The sequence below is a fragment of the Phocoena phocoena genome, chromosome X (genome assembly GCF_963924675.1).
Source record: "Phocoena phocoena chromosome X, mPhoPho1.1, whole genome shotgun sequence".
In the NCBI taxonomy this organism is placed as follows: Eukaryota; Metazoa; Chordata; class Mammalia; order Artiodactyla; family Phocoenidae; genus Phocoena; species Phocoena phocoena.
Genome location: NC_089240.1, coordinates 84,988,276 through 85,009,177, shown reverse-complemented (window position 1 = coordinate 85,009,177; position 20,902 = coordinate 84,988,276). Strand labels below are relative to the sequence as shown.

At 38.9% G+C, this 20,902-nt stretch overlaps 1 protein-coding gene across 3 annotated transcripts; it reads right to left on the bottom strand.

Annotated features, from left to right (window-relative positions):
- Positions 1-575: 575 nt before the first annotated feature.
- Positions 576-20,879, bottom strand: CSTF2 (cleavage stimulation factor subunit 2). 3 transcript variants are annotated; one of them, XM_065900639.1, is made up of 14 exons: positions 20,822-20,879; positions 19,407-19,485; positions 18,896-19,065; positions 17,727-17,863; positions 17,116-17,235; positions 16,885-17,022; positions 14,416-14,539; positions 10,096-10,158; positions 7,528-7,587; positions 6,738-6,879; positions 5,774-5,949; positions 5,319-5,611; positions 1,767-1,877; positions 576-698 (listed from the first exon to the last, which is right to left on the bottom strand). In XM_065900639.1, exons 1-14 carry the CDS (start codon positions 20,877-20,879, stop codon positions 576-578), a joined length of 1,794 nt encoding a protein of 597 aa, XP_065756711.1. The 3 variants fall into 3 exon arrangements, with proteins under 3 accessions (XP_065756711.1, XP_065756712.1, XP_065756713.1); XM_065900640.1 differs by lacking the exon at positions 7,528-7,587; XM_065900641.1 differs by lacking the exon at positions 7,528-7,587 and having other exon boundaries at positions 14,416-14,488.
- Between the last annotated feature and the right edge of the window lie 23 nt (positions 20,880-20,902).

Sequence of the window (20,902 nt, the reverse complement as noted above, 5' to 3'; positions counted from 1 at the left end):
CTCTAAAATGTACAGGGACTGATGGCGATGGTGGACATTCACTACCTTAAATTATGTGCTGTAATAGTTTAACCTCAAAGTATTCAATGTAAAATAGATACTGGAAACTGAATGCTTATACGTTTTATTGAAATGGTTTGTATTTTCTTCATTTTGATGGGGAAATATTTTATTTTATTTATGTTATTTTATTTTGGAATAAAATAACAACCGATTCTGGAGGAATATATGATCAAACCATATCAAATTATATTATGTCTAGAGAATGAGATTGAGAGGGCAGAGATTTTACCCTGAACTTTCTACATTTCTGTATTTGATTAATTTGGTTAAATTGATCATATGTCACTTTTGTCATTAGGAAAGAAAGGTTAAATTAGATTACAATCCATTCAATAACTGAACAAATGCCTACAGCCTTCCCCTGTCATGATAGGGACTGAGCTACTGAAGGGTGAAGGGTCTAGCCAAGAGGAGTGCAGGTCTTGGAGGGTCTTGTTGGTTAAGCTTGAAAGTATATATCCCAAATGCATGAGGAGCTTGTCTGACTCAGGCAGGGTAAGTCTGCTCACCTTTTAAGGCGCTCCAGTAGATTTCTGTATTTGTTCCTTTAAGATCAGGATACTCTGCCTCTGCTCAGGAGGCAGCATGGCGATCTGGTCTGCAGTTAGTTGAAGAACCTGCATGATCAAAGCAGCCTGTGCAGAGGAAAAAAAGGTAGTGAGTTTTAATGATGGCAGCTAAAAAAACACCACCAGCTTCTGTCCAAAAAGGAAGGACAGAGAAAGGATAGTTCACACACAAAAAACAGCAGGCCAAAAAAAAAAAATCAAACAAAACCAGAGAAAAAACCAAAACCAGCTGGTGAGAAAAGGCACAATGAAAAACACAAGTACAATGCCTAAGATCAGAAGACTCAAAACAGACACCTTCATGAACCCCAAATTCTTACAGACTAAGGTGACACCTGTGAGCCCTGGGAAGTCTACAATTTTTAATCCTGCTTTAAAAGTTTCTCCTGGGACTTCCCTGGTGGTGCAGTGGTTAAGAATCCGCCTGCCAATTCAGGGACCATGGGTTTGAGCCCTGGTCCAGGAAGATCCCACATACTGCAGAGCAACTAAGCCCATGTGCCACAACTACTGAGCCTGTACTCTAGAGCCCGCGAGCCACAACTACTGAGCCTGCACGCCACAACTACTGAAGCCCATGCGCCTAGAGCCCATGCTCCACAACAAGAGAAGCCACTGCTATGAGAAGCCTGCGCACCACAACAAAGAGTAGCCCTTGCTCGCGCAACTAGAGAAAGCTCGCACACGGCAACGAAGTCCCAATGCAGCCAAAAATAAAATAAATTAAAAAAAAAAGTTTCTCCTTTTCACAAGTTTTAGCCTTTCCATCAGATATGAACTCCCTACAATGGTCAAATATAGAAACAGAAAGATATGCTCATGGGGAATCTGCTATTGTTTTTAGGGATAAGGTAAAAAAGGGAGGAAGAAAGGGATTTGGATTTCCAAGTCAATCAGGCCTGCACACAAAAAATCTACTGGTAGATGAGTTGAAATGTAAGATAAGCTGCCATTCACATACATCCATTTAAGAATTTTAGGACCAAGCCCACAGATTTTCAGGTGACAAGATCATAAAGAGTTCTAAGAGTAAAAACATCACTTCCTGAAGACCCAGGACCTCCACATGGTGACTGTGAAAAGAGGACTCCAAAAGACTCGTGCATATGGAGGCAGCTGGACAGCATTACTTACCTTCTCATGGTCCTGTGGAGTGACTTGGTTCTGGCCAGGACTAAAGCCACCAGGCTGGCCTCCACCCTGAATGCTCGCTCCTTGCATGCCCGCTCCCTGCATGACTGGGACCTATGTGCACAGAGAGAGATGAAGAGAGATTTTCGGTACTTCTCATTTAGGTAACCAGAAGCCAGTAATAACAGCAATGTGAAAAAATATCTGATTGTGGATATGAGTTTAAAAAGCAAATTAATGACTGAATATCATTTCCTACTGTTAGCATCAGCAGAAGGCAGGGTTTAGCCAGAGATCAACTAGCAAGTTGACAAATTTCTTACAACAGCTCCAGCATCATCAACAAGTATCACACAGCACAAGTGGATACCATCAAATCAAGCAAAATTCAGCCACATAAGCACAGGGGAAACTGAGGGCATTCTAGAAACTAGCACTCAGTGGAAACAGAAACGAAAGCTGACAGATTCTAGAATAATGTATGCTGGTCCACTGGGGAAGCTACATTTACAGGGATACCACCTACCTCTAGTTCAATCAGACACAGGCCCTATCCCACAAGTAAGGCAGAGATGATCATAATGGCAGAGGCAGAAAGGAGATGGGAAGGCCTCCAGGGAAAGGACTACTATTAGCCCAACATTTGTTTTTTATAACTTTCCTCAGAGAATATGCAGCAGTTGCTTTCTGTTAAATACAGACCAAGAAACACGACTGACCTGAGTTTAACAAAGTGCAGTTATATCATGCTTACTGGTACTTAAGATCTTCGATGGGTTCAATGTTTTGGAAGACAACCAGAACCCAAGGAAAAGGCCTCAGAGCACCTAGAATAACTTAAAAGGTCCCTATACTGGATTTATGTTCACACTCAGGCATTTACCCAGAGCTTAGGTGGTACTCTTATTAAATACAAATTGTTAACAAACATGTTACCTGCTTCCTCAGCAGATGAGAAGCAGCAAAGCATGAAAGAAATGTGGATGAACCATTAGGAGCAGATATCATGACAGCAATGTGAAGAGCCAGGTGACAACCTGACAGTAAAGGATACCAGAAACCAAAACAGGAGATGCTATGTTTTCTATTATAGCCTATACAATAATGGGTACGTTTAATGATGACCTTGAGTAATCAAAAATGATCAAAATAATTTTTTGTATCCTGTTTAAGAAGAGAAGGAAGCATAGTATACTTCATAAATGATTTTTCATTAAAATAGTTTAAAAACTTGGTTGAATAATTCTATTATGTGGAACATTCATTTGGATGCATTAACTAATTTCCCAAAGACACCAGAGACATGAAGCATTAGTACAGCTTTGTACAGATTGCTAGAAATTATCACTTTCTGTTCTTTATCAATACTGAATCCGGAGACCAGTCTGAACCTTAATGAGCTGTTACAGATCTGAAAAATCTATGAGAGTAACCTTTTTGAAGCTTCAGTCAATACTAATTTGAGGTACTGTAATGTGATCTAACCATTTAATAATGGTCATTTAAAGTTTCCAGAAGAGCCTGTTCTAGGCTCTCAAGTAATTATACAGCTGACCACATATCCAGGTTTGCTAAGACAGTCCCAGTTTAAGCTTCTGCCCCACAGTAATTACTAACAGCACTCTCAAATGTGTCCCTGTTTGTGGACAGTAAGTTATATAATCACCCTAGTAATAATAAGCCTTTTACCAACAAGTTTCCAACTAGGTGGACTGAAGTTAATTTTAAAATTTGATTTAAAATTATGAGTGAGGGACATATTGTTAGGTTAAAAAACAAGGTGCAGAACAGTGAAAGGAGGAAAAAGTAAGAATACATATATATTCATATTTGCAAAAATAAGTATATTCTTATTTGCTAGAAAGATACATTATAATAAAAGTGATTACCTATAGGAGATGGGGGTCACAAGGGAGACAGGTACGAGGAGGAAGTGAGGTTCTTACTGTATATCTTTTGTACATGAGTGAATGTATTTTATATATTTATTTATAAGTAAACATAGTAAACAAGTTTTTTAAAGTTTGAAGATAAAGTTTTTATTTTCTCTACCTCAGATCTAATTGGCTTTATAGAATCTACTAATGAAAATTATAATAAACGTAATATTAGACTAATAAGTTCAAGTACTAGCAGATAAAGGAGCAAGAAATTATTGATAAATGGTCTTCCAACCATTATTTTCGACATCTTTCTCCAAAGAACTATTGACAGAACTATATAAGGACATCATGTAGTTATTTGTTATTTATCTCCCCACTAGAATATAAGCTCCATGGGGGCAGGACTTCGTTTTGTTTACACTGCTATATCCCCAGTACCTATAGCTCTGCCTGGTATATAGTAGGTGCTCAATAAATATTTGTTGAACGACTGACTGAAAGCATAAAACCCATTTTTACTATGAGGCTACTGACCATAGAGGGTATGATAAAAATCAAAGCCCACGAACACATTTGTTTTAAAGTGAAACTTGAAAAACAATAGAAAAGTTTTTTTCTACACATACCAGAAAACAACATATTCATATTTCATATTAGAGAGGAGGGATAGACACACATATACAACATGCAGATAACAAGACAGAGTAGCATAGCGGAAAAAATAGTGGGTTCTATTCCTTGCTCTGCCACTTTTTAGTTGTGTGAATTTGGATAAGCCACCTGAATTCTTGGGTCTCAGTTTCCAAACCTATAAAATGAGAGAACTGGGTGACTGACATGTTCCATTCCAGCTCTGACAATACAGTTCTCTCTCTTGTGCATACACACACACACAAGGGGGAGTAAGGCACAGAAGCATATGGAAGAGAGAAGAGATAAAGAAGTACATAGAGGAATAAGGAAGTCACATTGAGGAAAAATGAAGGTGGAAGGGCTAGAGTGAAACGAAGGTGTTAGCTGAAAAACAAAACAAAACAAAACTAACTCAGAGGGAAGATACAGATGTACTACCTCCCCACAACCAACTGGAGGGTAAAAAGGATGGAGATAAGAACACATAGACAATCATAGACCATCATTACACATAGCTGGAGAAAGCCAAATAAAGAGAAAGAAGAGATAAGAATTTAGTTGCACAGCTTTTAAGACAAGCATTAGTAAATTGCCTTTCAACTCCATTGTTCACTTTAGGCTATGTGATGAAAGTAAATTAAAATAGATTTCTGCAAACCTAAGATCAGCTAAATGACCACTAATAGCTCTTCATATGTTCTAATGCAGTGGTTCTTAGGGTTATACATTAGAATCATTTGGGGGAGATTTTTCAAATTATCCACACCTAGATTCTACCGACGTGCTCTCTATCCCCTAAAATCAGGGATTCTGCTCTGAATGGAATTTGAAATTGTGGGACAAGGTTACACTTTTGGACTATAATCCTGGTAGTCAGAAAACTACCACCCTAAGGAACAGAGAAACTAAAGGAAGGGAGATTCTAATCTTCCCCAAAAAGCTGAGAAAACAACCCAAATCAGAAAGCAGTAATAATCAGCCTCAATAATCAATTCCCAAATAGATCAAGATTTTACATAGAAGTGACAGTTACATATACCTGTCTGGATCCCTGGGGGCCAACTGTCCCCATGTTAATTGGACTGGGACCCTGGATTCCACTAGGTATAGGGCCTCTAGGGCCTGGGACTGGGCCCCTTGTATCCATGCTTCTGGCCTCCATTCCTCTGACTTCCATTGCACGGGCCTCCATTGCACGGGCCTCCATTGCACGAGCCTCCATTGCACGGGCCTCCATCGCACGGGCTTCCAATCCTCTAGCATCTAATCCTCTTGCCTCCATGGCTCGTGCCTCCATCCCTCGTGCATCTATGCCTCGGGGATCTCTTCCACCTATAAAAAGTTGCAAGAAAACCATTGGGTAGCTACCCACCTTTACTGCAATAATAACCAACAATCAAATAAACATTCTGTATCCCAGATTGGAGCCTAAGACAGCATGTTCATCATGAGCCCACAACTACCAGTCAGCCTTGTGACGTGGTTTCCCCTCACCTCTGCCATCCAATGGTGGACCCCTCTGATCTAGCATGGGTCCTCTTGGCTCTGCCATTAGCGGTCTGGGCTCAGCTAATGGCCCTCCTCGCATCTCATGTGGGGGTGGGCCACGGCTGTCATGGCCAGGGACATGGTGCATGGGCGGACCCTGATGAGGTGGTCCCAGGTAACCTCTAGAGATGGAGAAAAAAATGTTATATTTTAAAACAGAACAAAACAATAAGAAAAAAGTGTCAACCAGAAGATCAGTAAAATTAGATAAAGAGCTGATGCAAACATCAGTCTACAAATGCTAAGAGAATAACACAAAACAGGTCAAAGAAAAGCTATCGAGATATAAATCCATGTATTCTAGAATTTCGTATTTGGTCAGGGCACTCAAATTAAGGAGGACTGAATGGATATCCATTATATATAATGAATACGCAGTAGGGTGCTTAAGAACATGGGTTACTGTATGGGTTCAAATCTAGGCTCTATCATTTATTAGCTGTGTGATCTTGGGCACATTTGCTTAACTTCTCTAAGCCTTAGTTTCTTCATCTGTAACATGGGACTGATATTAGTATCAATCTCACAGGGCTGTTGTGTGGATTTAGTGAGATGATCTCAGTAAAGTACTCAGAGCAGATTGAGAGGCATAATCCCCACTAATACCAATTATTATTATTATTGCTATTATTAGTATTACTACTAACAATAAGCAATATAATTTTTTCCTGTTTAGATATGTGTGCTAGAATTTCCAATTTCTGAGGATGGAGTAGCAATGGTTCGTTCAAAATGACACACTCAACTACATAGTTCTGCCCAGGAAGTGCTTCATCTTGGACAGTGGCCATGAATATTTATTTATCTTTTGAAGTAAGCAAACAGGCACAACTGGTATGAAAAGACTTTGTTCTCAAAGCAAGGGGAAATTCTGATTCCTTCAATCTTTTCCTTCTGTGTCAGTGCTTACCTAGGCTCTACCTCTCCAGTTACAGAAAGTAAAGTGCCTCCGCGTGGGTCATTTGGAGCATCTCCCAACAGACCTCGAGGAGTTGGGACGTTGGCAGGCAAGGGCCCACGCTGCATAGCTGCTCTGGGGTCTTGCATCGGCACTGACAGGGAAACAAACGGGGAGGTACTGCTGTGAAGGACATGTAAGGCAAGAAGAAATGACTCTATATGCCACTGACAACATAGTTCAGACCCCTCAGAGTGGGTGAAACCTCACCACAAACAGACTTCTCTTGCAGCTCAAGAACAGAAGCAGGGTATAGGCAGAATTTGTTCTATGTTAGAGGTATGGATGGAATTATGTAAAGAACAAACTGGGGAGCAACCTGCCAAGGCCTAGCACTGCAACCTGAAGAAACTTAGGCTCCTGGTTTTGCTTATAATCAATCTTAGTTCAAGGACCAGAGTCACAAAAGAGAGGTAGGGCCTTGGCATATGTGAATACTGCCATGGCTCTGCAAGAACATGCTGTCTCTTTACAGACTGCTATTCCATCCAAGCCTCCTGACACCAGTAGGGAGGGAGTACAGCCTCAGACAGTTGTCCATATCATCCATGTTCTCTGCCCTGTGTGAAGAGGTCAATCTTAGGCTTGTGGCCCCAAAAGGAAAAAAATGAAAAAACAAAAAACCCAAAACACTACCCTTTTGGGTTCCAAATGTGAGGATGACTGCCAAGCAGCCCTTTACCTCTCAACGTCCCACCCTGAACACCACAAGCAAAAGGAAACCCGCAGATACAATGGGTACCTTGGACTCGCTCAATTGATGCAGGCCCGGTGGGTCCCACGGGCGAGTGCTGTAGGGTTCCTAGGTGAGCAGTAAGTTCAAAAGGAGAAAGAACAGACACTTAAAATAGCTTGCACACACACGCAGAGGCACACAGACAGTGGAGATTTACACATATAAGTTAAAGAGCCAAGAGTTCATTAGCTTGCCCTGGGCTACAAAATCTTCCTAAACTATATGAGCTTCTTTGGGATCTGAAACTGTTCTGCTTTGATGAGATTGCTTCCTAAGGTAAAACCTGTGGGCCACTGATTTTATTTGGGCAGGAATAACCAGCCACTTTCAATTTACACCTCTCCTACTGGGATTCCCCTTAAATCTTATGATACTATGAAAAAGAGAAACAAAATATAAAAAGGATGCTTCTGAAACTCCAGTTAGGCAAAGAAGGTAAACGTATTTTCATAAGCAAAAAATGAAAGAAATTGCACTGAATCTGGAAGGCAAGATTTATTCTGGAAAAGCCCATTAACAGAAGTGGCACAGTATTATTTTTGTCATAATTTAAAGCACAAAAATTCCTGCTATCAAATGGGGAAATGCAGTGAATGAACTTTAGACAAAGAAAGAGAATATTACTCCTCAAGAAGTACTCTGCCACTGTAAGTTTTTGATAAACAAACATCATGACATCAGCAAATAAAGACTAATAAGACAAGGGTGCCAACACTAAACAAAGGTGGCAGAAGGCAAGAAGAAGTCTCTTCTTAAACATCTCATTGTCTCTTTTCAACATTACAAATGTGTAAAAGAAGCATGGATTGCAGGAAAAGAATGACAAACTGGGTACAAATGAAAGATTCTTGCTTTCTCTGCTGGGTACTAAAGGAAAAGTATAAAAGTCTCATTTTGTCTCTTCATGAAGACATCCTTGATATACCTTCAAAACTCAAGTCATTTCCCTTTGTTAACTTTTGACCAGAAAGGTGAAAATAACTGTATCAAGGAAGATGTCTTGTGGAAGTGTGTATTAAACAAAGTTTGATTTATTGATGGCTGGGGGAGAGGTAGAGGTATGACTGAAACTTCTAATTCCTTCTCACTACTGCAAAAATACTTTGGGGCACCTATACGATCTACTGATAGCAGCTGAGGGGGGTGGGGCACAATAGCATAAAAGCATGGTCTGCTCAGACAAGGTGTCTGGACAAAGAGCTTGTTCCATTGTCAATTGCCTGACAAGATTATTAGCTCTGTCACTTTAGCAACCAATATCAGTATACAAACCATAAACGAGGAGTACAGTGCATAGGCCTGTATCTTAGTATTTTGCTTAAAAAAAAAGGGTTTTGGGGAATTCCCTGGCAGTCCAGTGGTTAGGACTCAGCACTTTCATTGCCATGGCACAGGTTCAATCCCTGGTTGGGGAACTAAGATCCTGCAAGCCACATGGTGTGGCCAAAAAAAAACCAATTAAAAAAATTTTTTTAATGGGTTTTACTTATAGACCATATGCTAATAAGAAGTAACTTAAGCTTCCCTACACTTGTCCAAAGCAGTTCTTTCTCATCACAAGGACACAATGAATAAGAACAGAAGACACTGGAAGGAAACAGAAGCAGTGTGATTGACAGAAAGAGGATAGATTTCAGAGTCAGAGACTTTGGAATCTTAGCTCTGCCACTTATTAGCTGGAAAAGAAGACGAATGCACCAAGCCCAGGCCACGTTACTCAGATACCAGTATTTACTTACCATGTCCCCTTGAGGAAGTAACTCAGAACTCTGAGCTTCCAGCTCTTCACCTGAAAACTGAGGTGCTGCCACCTAACTCACAAGGTTGTTTATGAAAATTAAAGTGCATGGCCTATAGGATGCGCTCAGTTTTATTGTTAGTTCCTTCTGTTTTCTCACTCTCTCTCTTCCTGATGTTGGTTTCAACCGAATCACTGCATTTTCTTTTCTTCAAACTCCAGTAACATAGAGAAATAACGTGGACATTTTGGAGCGCCTGCCACTGTGGTATCCAGTGTTACTGCCACAGTATAACATATACTTACCAAGCAAGCTTCACAGACCTTTGACCCCCTCCCAGTTTTCTCTGGGGTTTAAATTTAGTCTTACACATACCCAGTCACATATTACATGGTCATAATTAAAATTCCTTACTCAGATCTCCATAGATGGAGTGAGAACATGTAAGTAGAGGGATTAAACTATCAGGAAAAGGTGACATAAATTAAATAGAAACAAAGGATCAATTTGCTTCATCATCAATTCTTGTAGAGCTGGGCTCTGAATCACTAGATAGAAGTCGAGACAGTGCTGCCCAACAGAATTTTCTGCAATGATGGAAGTGTTCTATATCTGCAATATCCAATATGGTATTCACTAGCCACATGCGGCTACTGAGCACTCAGAATGTGGCTACTGTGAATGAGGAACTGAGTTTTACATTTTACCTAATTTCAATTTAATTTATTTAATATTTGAATAGCCACATGTGGTTAGTGGCTGCCATATCAGATAGTGCAGATATAGAACATTTCCATGTCTAGTCCACATTAATCGGACATTAATATTTATTTACCTTGTCCCCGCTCCATGGACACTGGTCCACTTCCTGGCATTCCAACCTGGGCCTGCATTCCTCCTAGAAGATAAAGGGCAGGAAAGAAAAACAAATTGGGACAGTGGGGAAAAAATTTGGACAGTGGCTGAGTTAACAAATTTCCTCTTTCTGCCCCACAAGCAGAAACCTATACAGGAAGATCATAAGTACCACTAAACAATGCAGTTATACAGAAGATGGAGTTTGTTACTGTACTTTAGCCGTTGGTGACAGAAAAGTGAGTTAAAGAAGAATTCTTAATCTCACTGGTTACCAAAACTTTGGCAGGGGGCTTCCCTGGTGGCGCAGTGGTTGAGAGTCCGCCTGCCGATGCAGAGGACACAGGTTCGTGCCCCGGTCCGGGAAGATCCCACATGCCGCGGAGCGGCTGGGCCCGTGAGCCATGGCCGCTGAGCCTGCGTGTCCGGAGCCTGTGCTCCGCAATGGGAGAGGCCACAACAGTGAGAGGCCCGCGTACCACAAAAACAAACAAACAAACAAAAAAACTTTGGCAGCGAGTTCTGTAATACAGAACAATGGCACTTATCCATGTACCTCCTCCCACAGGAGGCACTACTGTTCCAAGCGTACTTTGTAAATGGGGGGGTATACTGTTGCAGTTGTGACAAAGATTTGTGGGGGCACGCCTGGCATTTTATGAGAAGCCAACAGGGATACTAGATGTCCTGCAACGTATGAGACAATTCTGCAAAATCAAGGATTACCCTGTCTTGCAAAACTTTCAAACGTCTTGCTAAACATTCACACAAATGAAAACCTTTTTATAGTCATCTAAACTTAAAACTTGTCTGTTTTATTTGTAAACAAAGCGCTTCTTTGTCCAGTTTTTACACACACACACACACACACACACTGAATTTTCCAGGAATGCAATTATTGAGTAAATTATGGGTATTGTATCTTGTTTTGTTAAGAACTTTACCAAGAGTTTTCATTTTCACCATTCAGAAAATCACATCATCAATGTCAACAGTCCTTGTGGTATCTGAATTGCCAAAACAACATACCTGGGTCTGTCTTTTACTTTTATAGTATTGGTGCAAGCATCTGACTGCTATTTATTGTTTTCTAGTGTAGCTGTGCTTGAATACTTGCGTATTTATAATATTCTTTTACTATAAATTAATTTCCTTTTACTTCTCCTTTATATTATAGTTACGGTAACTATACTGATTTTTTGGAAGCCATGTTAAGTATGCTATGTCACCTGTGCATTTCATTTCAGGATAGTAAAGGGTCACTGCAAGATATGTTACAAAAAGGAGCCACTGGGTCTAATAGTGTTGAGAATGACAGGTCTGCTCTAACCAGCTATACAAAGACTAAACATGTACCATAAGTCCTTGTCTGGTCCTTCCCACGTAGCAATAATTCTGTTTTCCTCAAAGGAACAATATATGCTGCGAGTGGGGAGAAAAGACAAGCTGAACTGTTTGCAGTTCATTAATACTCACCTAAAATATCCAAGTACAATACATGTCACATTCTCTTATCCCATTTAACATGCCAGGCACCAAAGAGCCATGAATTAAGAACCTGAGTCTGTGCTAGCTCTACCAATGCTACTAAGTAATTGTCATTTTGAACAACTGATTTGATAAAATTAACATACCCTCAGGCTTCCTCATCTGTAAAGTGAACGAGTTTATTTAAACAGTGTTTTCTCAGAATGTGGTCCCCAGACCAGCAGCGTCAGCATCACCAGAGACTTGTCAGAACTGCAAAGCTTAGAGCCCTACCTCAGACCTGCTGAAATGCAAACTCTGGGTGTGGAGACCAGCAATTTGTGTTTTCATAAGCCCTTCAGGTGATGCTAATGCACACTAACATTTGAGGTCTAAATGATTTCAAAGCTCTCTTCTAGCCATAACATTCTATGATTTATTCAGACCACTCATAAAAACAATACAAAAATTTAGGATCTGAGGAAAGCAATGGCAGAAGGCAATATGGGTAATTTATCATACTACACTATCACATAATGGCACTTTTATCTATATGGACTAGCTTCCCAGAAGTGGAATTGGTGGGTCAAAGTGTATATGAATTTTTAATATGAGACTACTTTCTTAAAAGGCTTAAAAAGTTCACATTTCCACCAGCAATGTATACTACCACTCTCCCCACCAATATTAAGTGTCATCTCTGAAACTTTTGCTAGTAGGACGGGTTTAAGTAAAGTGAAATCACGTTATTTAATTTGAAATCCCCTGAATATAAATGAATGTTTTTATTGCCATTTGGATTTGCTCTTCTATGATGTGCTCTTCTATGAAGTACCTACTCATTTTCTTTGCCTACTTTTCTACTAGTTTGTTCCCTCTTCTCATCAACTGCCAAAGAGCTTCGTACAGGGTATCTCAAAAATTGTAGTGAAGTTTTAAGTTTCAATAACTTCAGAACTATAAATGCTACAAACGCATAAAAAATATCACTTGAAAATTCAATTATTTAAGTTTCTTTTACACTTACTTTCAACTTTTGTATTTATTAATTCCCTCTTCTTGGTACCTTGGGTTTTTTAAAAATTATTTTTCTAATACTTTAGAACTAGCAGAGTTCCTTTATTCTTTAATAAGGCACTTAAGGGTATTCATTTTCATTTAAGTACTGCTTTCACTATTTCCTGCACTTTTTTGTATGAAGTGTACTACTTTTTGTTGTCTTTTAGATAATTTATAAATTTCTTTTTATTTTCTCTTTAATTCAAGGATTACCAAGAATATGTTCCTTAACTTTACAAGTAAAGGTTTTTTCCAGTCACCTTTTAATTATTTATTTCTAACTTTATTGGCTTATAATCAGAGAATGCAGCCTGTAAAATCTCTACATTTTAAAATTTGTTTTTATTTTATGGCTAAGTACATGGTCATTTTTTTAATGGGGGGAGTATATTTTCCAATCAAAAGATATAAGGCTCCCTCTCTATATTAAATCAAGCTTATTGATTCCATTATTTTATTTCTCAACATCCTTACTTATTTTTTGTCCACAGATTTTTTTGTCAAAGTGTGGTCTACAAATGACAATGATACACACTGTATGTTAACAGTTCGTGATTTTTAACTACAGAAATGGAGAGTAGACACTTTTATAGCAACTTGACATTGCTGTGACATCCAAGTGCATGACATGTACTTGTCTCACTGAACAGGGTATAGACCAGTTTGGGTGTTTTTCAACTCATGTAATGAGCTGCATATGTCATGGGTTGCACACTTGTTATGTGTAGTAGGACCACATTACAACTTGTGATATTTTAAGGTAAGCTAGGTACCTATAACACAAAAAAATGTATAAAACACAGAATCTATTTCTTTCAATAAAAGATAATTTAAGTTTAATGGTAACTCTATAGGATAAGTGAAAATCGTGAGTTTGCTGAAATTTATTTGAAAATCCCTTCTCCCATTCCCTGTCAACTTAGCTCTTCAGACTGGTTTCTCTATAAACCAGAACAATTTAAGGCCAAATTATTGCCCATTAGTTGTGTTGTAGTCAATCTAACCCAGATTAGATAAATTAACAAGAAGTGAGTTTGTTGTGCAAAAAACTTTAAATACTGATACACATCATATGTTCATACTGGTGTTTTATATGAGGAATCACCTATTTCACCCATAACTTTTTAAGTTATGATTGTTAAATGACGAAAAGCTACAAGCGTAATATTAATTCCTATATACACAATTTTAGTGAACATATTAGTTTTTAGAATTCTTTTTTCCTTCTGTCGTTTGGTCTAATTATATTTCATGAAATCCAATGTTATGTTTGTTACATATAATAACAAATGCAACCAGGCATTTTGCTTCTCTTTTTTTTCCCGCATGTACTTTTTAACCTAATCTGACAGTCTGGCTTTTAGTGGGAGAATTCAGTCCATTCACATTTAGCAGAATAATGACTATATGAGATTTTATTCCTTCTACCTTAACTCTATGTTTATTATTACTTACTTCACAATGTAATTTCCTTTTCTCTATATTCGCTGGCTTGGTGTAGTTTCCATTCATTCTATTTTTCCCCTCATTAACTTGGAATTTTACTGTACTTTTCCAATTTACTGTTCTTTCCTCTGCTCTCATAATCAGACATACAGGATGTGTATATAAGAAATCAACTACTTCTTCCACCTAGGATATATACTGCCTAGCTATACATTAATTTAATATCAAGATCTCGTTGCCACATAATAATTTGGCTACACTATGCCATTTGCTATAACAAAACTCTAGCAAAATACTAAAATGGTGAAAATTCTAAATGAAAATGTACCTCCAGGAGCTAAGGAACCAGGCCCAGGTCCTGTTACAGTGGCTGGTATCTGCCCTGGTGCTGCAACTCCAGCCTGTAGAGAAGCTTGCATCAGAGGAGGTGCGCCATTGACATGCATTCCACTCTGACCAAGAGAAAAACCAGAGTATGTATATGCCTCTGTGAAGACTCAACACACAAAGTCTATGACCTTAAAGAACTCTTCAAATTGACACCCCCAAATAGTCTACCAAATACCCTTTTCTGACAGCACGTCTCATGCAGCATTAGATTTATAACACACTTTGAACAGAAGCTGCAATACATGCAATGAGCCTGGTTACACAGAACACAATTACGACAGACTGTATTATAAAAGCAGAGGTTGACAAGTCTTATCTGTGTGGTGAGGCCATATATAGCACCTATTTGTTGACTTAGAGATGAGGGCCTGGCAGTAAAAGTTTTAAAAAAAAAAGTGCCTTGAATACAAGAAGAAATGAGGACTTTAAAAAAAAAAACAGAACTGCTGTTAGTCTAAATTTTTAAGATGAAAAATTTTCTTTGACCAATCTTTTCTCATTGCTGTCCTCAGAAATAATTCTACTTGGGAGGGGGATGTAAAATTTTTCTAATGCTACATTAAAGCTCCAGAGGAAAAGGGAATGTTATGTTTTCATTTGTGTATTCCCAAAAGAACTGAGAAGCCCCTTGGAATAGAAAAATAAAAACTAAGATATATATAAATATTTTAAAAATCACATATATTCTCAGAGAACACAAACAAAACTCTAGAATAGAAAAGAGGAAACTGTATAGTGAGGTGGTTAAGAGAAAACAGGTTATGATGTCAGACAGAACCAGATTCAGATCCTGGATTTGCCACTTAGATTGTTATTTTTGGAGCAGTTAACCTCTCTGGACCTTAATTTATTTCCTTTCTATTTCTGAAAAAGTATTTATTGAATCAGAGCAGGGGATAGTAAACTATGACCCATGGGCCAAATCTGGCTCACTGCTTGGTTTCATAAATAGTTTCATTGGAACACAATCATGCACATTTGTTTATGTACTGTCTGTGGTTCATTTCACACTCCAATGGCAGAGCTGAGTAGTTAAGACAAATTCCACGACCTGCAAAGCCAAAAAATATTTACTATTTGGCCATTTAGAAGATGTGTGCTGACCCTCACCATAACTTTTGTATGAGCCATCCAAATTGTTTACCTCTGCCCATCTAACAGGTGAAAAATGATAGCTTATTGTACTTCATTCACATTTATCTTATTTTGAGGCTGAATACTTTTCATACATTTAATATATATTTGTATTTCCATTCTTATGAACTGTTCATATCCATTGCATAGTTTTCTACTGGGTTATTGGTAATTTTCTTACTAATTTATAGGAGGTGTTTTTTAATATGAAAAATTTCAGACATATAAGTTGTATAGAGAATAAAATAACCACACAGCTTAGGAAACAAATCACATACATAATTGAAATCTCCTGTATGGTCTTCCCCATTGCATCCTGTATCCCCTTCTTAGACAACCACTTAAGAATTCTTATAGATGTTTTGAAATTTTATGTAAACCATTACATACTAAACACATTCTTTGCAACCCACTCAACATGTTCTCGGGATATGTACAGACACATACATCCTGTATTTTGGAAATATTTCCACATTCACTTATTTTCACTTCTGTATGGCATTATGTGTTTGAGTTACCTGTGTTGATACCATGTATCCTAGTTCATCCTAACTGCTATATGAAACTACATTTTTGAAAGTCATTCACGGTGACACATGTAGTTTATTTAACTGTTGTAGAGTATTTCATTGGATAAATATACCACATTTTCTCCATTCTTCCATTGCTGTACATTTAGGATGTTTCCAATTTTTCACTATTAAAATGTGGCAATAAACATTCTTGAATATGACTAATGGCCCTTAGGTAATCAGCCTGCTGTCCATCACGTGTGTGGCAAATACTTTTTCCCAATTTGTCATTTGTCTTTGGTGTTTATTTCTTTTTCTCTGTTCAGAAGTTTTTCAGTTTTCAAATGTACCAATTTTTCATGGCTTCAGGGTTTTGTGTCACACTTGGAAAATAAGCTTTACTTTTTTCATCAGTGAGAATGGAGATAAGAAGAGTACCGACCTCATACAACCACTCTAAGTATTAAATGAGATGACGTATATGGAATAACAAAGTGCCAACCACAGTGCCACACATGCACATATACACAAAATCAGCTTATAAAAAAAGGGCATAAAGGAAGGATCTCTGTTTTACAAACTTGGCACTAAATCTGTATTCATTCAGATGTCATGTACTCTGCAACCCTGTTAACTGCTTTTATGCCTGGAAACTGAAATTATCATCTCTGGCTGCTCACCATTCTTCTTCCAATATATCCTCCTAAAATGAAAATGACATTTTCAAGGCAGTTCAAAAATGTTAAGGGATAAAGACCTACCAAAGACTGGGCCTGAGGGGCCTGAGGATTCTGCTGGTTCATCGACACATTGGATCCTGAGCCAGGTCCGGCGCTGTGGACTGTCTGAGGGTTGCCTGCAATCAGTGTTGGGATATTTGTCTGGCGATGCAGAATTTTCTAAAAAGTGAAAAGACAAATCTATGAGCTGTCTGTTTCTACCCCACTCAAGGTTTACCCTAGTATTTCCATAAAAGAACCAGAAGCACTCACCAAGGCAATTTCTGGATCCACAATTCTCATCACTACCTGGGCTTGTAGCAAAGCATAAGCCAGTTGAGGGTTCTGAAGCAACATGTTCCGTGCTTCCTGAGGACTATTCTGGACACAGAGCTGTGAAGATAAACAGATTCATCATCAGGTTCAAAACTTATTACTCAGAAATTGACAGTGATTTAGAGCTATTCCCATCTGAGAAATGTAATATTCAAGAGGCTTTTAAAGCTATTATCAGTTTTTACATAGCACACAAAATCTCGGTCATGGCAGGCAAGAGAAGGAAGAGGCATTTCAAATACCATAATACCACCATTTAGGAAAAAAGCCACATTTTAACATCTACATTTGATATCTATGGGCCACAAAAACCCTGCCAGATTGTGTGTGTTTGTGTACAAAAAATGGAAAGCTCTTTGTATGAAATATACAACACACTGTGCACATATGGAATACTGAAGGTGCAAGAAATGTTGGTCAACAGGTACACTTCCTATTTGAGCTCAGGAAATCATTTCCATTAACTCAATGTTAATTTCCATTAACATCAATGACTTCTTGAAGAGTTGATATGCTATGATTTTCCATAACCTAATGCCTCCTCTTACCTTCATTTGTTTCATCAGCTCAAACATCTGCTCTGGTGGAAGACTGGCAACTGCTTTGCTAATGGACTCAGGGGCATCCTCAGGACTGATGGTCTCTCCATAAGGTGACTCAATGACAGGGGCACCAGTGCCAAGGCCTGATTGGGAAGAAAGTACAAAAACATTAAGGAGGCAAATTAAAGAGCTAAATCATTTCAAGTATCTACTTTCCAGGGTTGCTGTAAGGACCTGTTGATAACTTTAAATTTTCTGGAGCTTAGAAATAAGTGACTTGCAGGACTTCCCTGGTGGTGCAGTGGTTAAGAATCCGCCTGCCAATGCAGGAGACACGGGTTCAATCCCTGGTCTGGGAAGATCCCACATGCCACAGAGCAGCTAAGCCCGTGTGCCACAACTACTGAGCCCACGTGCCACAATTACTGAAGCCCATGTGCCCCTGAAGCCTGTGCTCCACAACAAGAGAAGCCACCACAATGAGAAGCCTGTGCACTGGAATGAAGAGTAGCCCCCGCTCAATGCAACTGGAGAAAGCCCATGCGCAGCAACGAAGACCCAACGTGACTAAAAATAAATATTTTTTAAAAAATAAAAGAAATAAGTGACTTGCAAGTCTTTTATTTCTGTGGAGGAAAGTGACAAAGTATATTTTCTACTCTCAAAGGAAAGCTGAGACCAGGATTGTATAGGTGAACAATGTTAACATAAATTAGGGACTAGGGATATCCATTTCCTTTCACAAGTCATTTCAGAAGCAAAAGTTTCAAATAGAAAAAAATTCTAATTTCAAAATGGAATTTCTGGATCTATTACCTCATGAAAAAAGCCATGAGAATGCCTCGGTATCCCCATCAGTCACACATCTGGCAACATAATTACAGGAGTGGCAAACACTAATGACAGACATAGTCAACATAACTAATGGTGTGGTGAACCTGTAATTCATCTACAACTGGAAATCAACTCCTTGGCAATGGAAGGACTTAAGTCAACTTTACCTTATTTCTCAAAGATACACACTTCCCTAATACAGGTACCTCAGGTGGGTCAGGTAAAGAAGCTGTGTGGCTGACAACCATTTCAGCAGATGCTAAAACATATCATTAAGTGGAAAATCTTCATTGTTACATCTTTACTAACTCATGTTGCACACAGCTTGGGTTTATACTCACTCTTCAACTCTTCTTTGTTCTTTTCGCTGGCAGCATTGTCCACTCGAAGTGCTCTCCCACTGAATTCGCGCCCATTTAGGTTTCGCATGGCACTAAGTGCTGTCTCCTGGTCTTGGTATTCACAGAAGCCATAACCTTTTGGCTTTCCTGTCTCCCTATCATATACCAACCTGGAGAGCAGAACCAAGTGTCAGGCACAAATGTTACATACACACAGGGTTCCCACTAACATTGCCATGTTCTAATTTGATCTACCGTAAGACAAATAACCTTATCGCTCTGTCTCACTGAAATACTTTTTACACATCTTTTTAAGTGAAAAAAATGTATCTTTTAGTAAAAATGAATGTGAATTGTATGATATGTGAATTACATCTCAATAAAGCTGTTACAAACAAACAAGAAGAATGCATGTGAAAACTCACCAGTAAAAGGCTTGCCATTATTACTAAGGGCCAAATTTGTGGTGATTTTAAAGAAACTTCCACCAAGTGGTAAAAGGGGATCTCACCTGAAACTAACAACAGGTCCAACCTCAGAAAAGATGTCCTTTAATTGCTCTTCAGTAGCCTCATATGGAATGTTCCCCACTAAGGAAGAAAATAGATAACATATCAAAACTCTGAGTTTGTAACCTAGATCTTTAGTGAGAAAGTATCTACATATATCACTGAAAATGTAACAACTTAGCACAGGGAGATCAGCTAGGTGGTTTGTGACCACCTAGAGGGGTGGGATAGGGAGGATGGGAGGGAGGGAGACGTAAGAGGGAAGAGATATGGGAACATATGTATATGTATAACTGATTCACTTTGTTATAAAGCAGAAACTAACACGCCATTGTAAAGCAATTATACTCCAATAAAGATGTTAAAAAAAAAAAGAAAATGTAACAACTCGTTCAAACACAGTGTTCCTCCAATCCTGGTTCCACCGTACTCCCTTAGACAAGATTTCAATCCTGTCTGCTGACTTTATTTACAAGAGAAATAAACCAGTTAGACTAAACACAAAAGGTGTAGGCACTCCTAAGTATCAGTTCTCAGACTTAACTGACATGTGTTAGATTTTCCTTAACTATGGTGAAAATACTTAGGCATTAGTATTTACCTGAAGGTGTTTAAGTCTTATCAATAACTACTAAAAATGTCAATATTATAATTTTTAAAGCCGGCTCATATGTCCGTATTTCTACATATACACGCACTCAAAGGAGAATGACCATGAATGTACTGGAGGATGTTTAAAAATTGTTGTAAATCAACTATACTTCCGTAAAAAAAAAATATATATATATATATATTCTGCACTGTTTTGTCATGTTCCTTTCAAAAGATGCTTTAAAATCACCACACATACTTTAAAATAAACAACTTATTTTGGCTGAAAAGATTACTCAGAATAGACTCCACCCTCTTTAAAATTTCTTCGATGAGGTCGTAGTCGTTCATTCATTCATTTATTTACAATCCACCTTAAGACACCGGGTAGTCGCTACCACTAACGACGAACTAAAATGTAACGGGGAAAAAGCAGAGGATGAAAGCCCTTATGAGAGGGCGGGAAGTGGACACAAGGATCTATACCCTCAGCACACAACCTGTATTCTGGGACTGGGGGTGAGAAGTAGTACGGGACAGTTGCCATGAGCCCTCGCTTCTGGATAATAATTGAAGCTCATGAAAAGAGAAACGCATATAAGCTGAACGCTGGTGTAACTTCCTCAGCCACATCGTGAAAAGGCTGCGAAACCTCGGGGGAAGGGGAGCATCACTTTGCCCACGAGTCCACCAGGCTGGCCGCCTGGGATAGGCAGGTCGAACTGCAAGCCCCGCGGCGATCTGTGAGGTGCAGGGGGGCATTCCTCGCCGATCCCTGTCTTTTTCTGTCCCTCCCCGATGCTTGGCTCCACCGAATTCCTCTCACCGAACACCGAACGTAGAGAACGATCCACCGCAGGGTCTCTCACAGTCAAACCCGCCATCGCTCTCTTCCAACGGCTTCCGG

Excerpts from the sequence above, each read along its gene's own strand:
- CSTF2 (XM_065900639.1), bottom strand. The coding sequence starts at position 20,879 with ATGGCGGGTTTGACTGTGAGAGACCCTGCGGTGGATCGTTCTCTACGT. Across the intron at positions 17,864-18,895 it reads GAACAAAGAAGAGTTGAAGA|GCCTTGGCACTGGTGCCCCT; the intron begins GTGAGTATAAAC and ends CTTCCCAATCAG. Across the intron at positions 14,540-16,884 it reads CCCCTCAGGCCCAGTCTTTG|AGTGGAATGCATGTCAATGG; the intron begins GTAGGTCTTTAT and ends TCTCTTGGTCAG.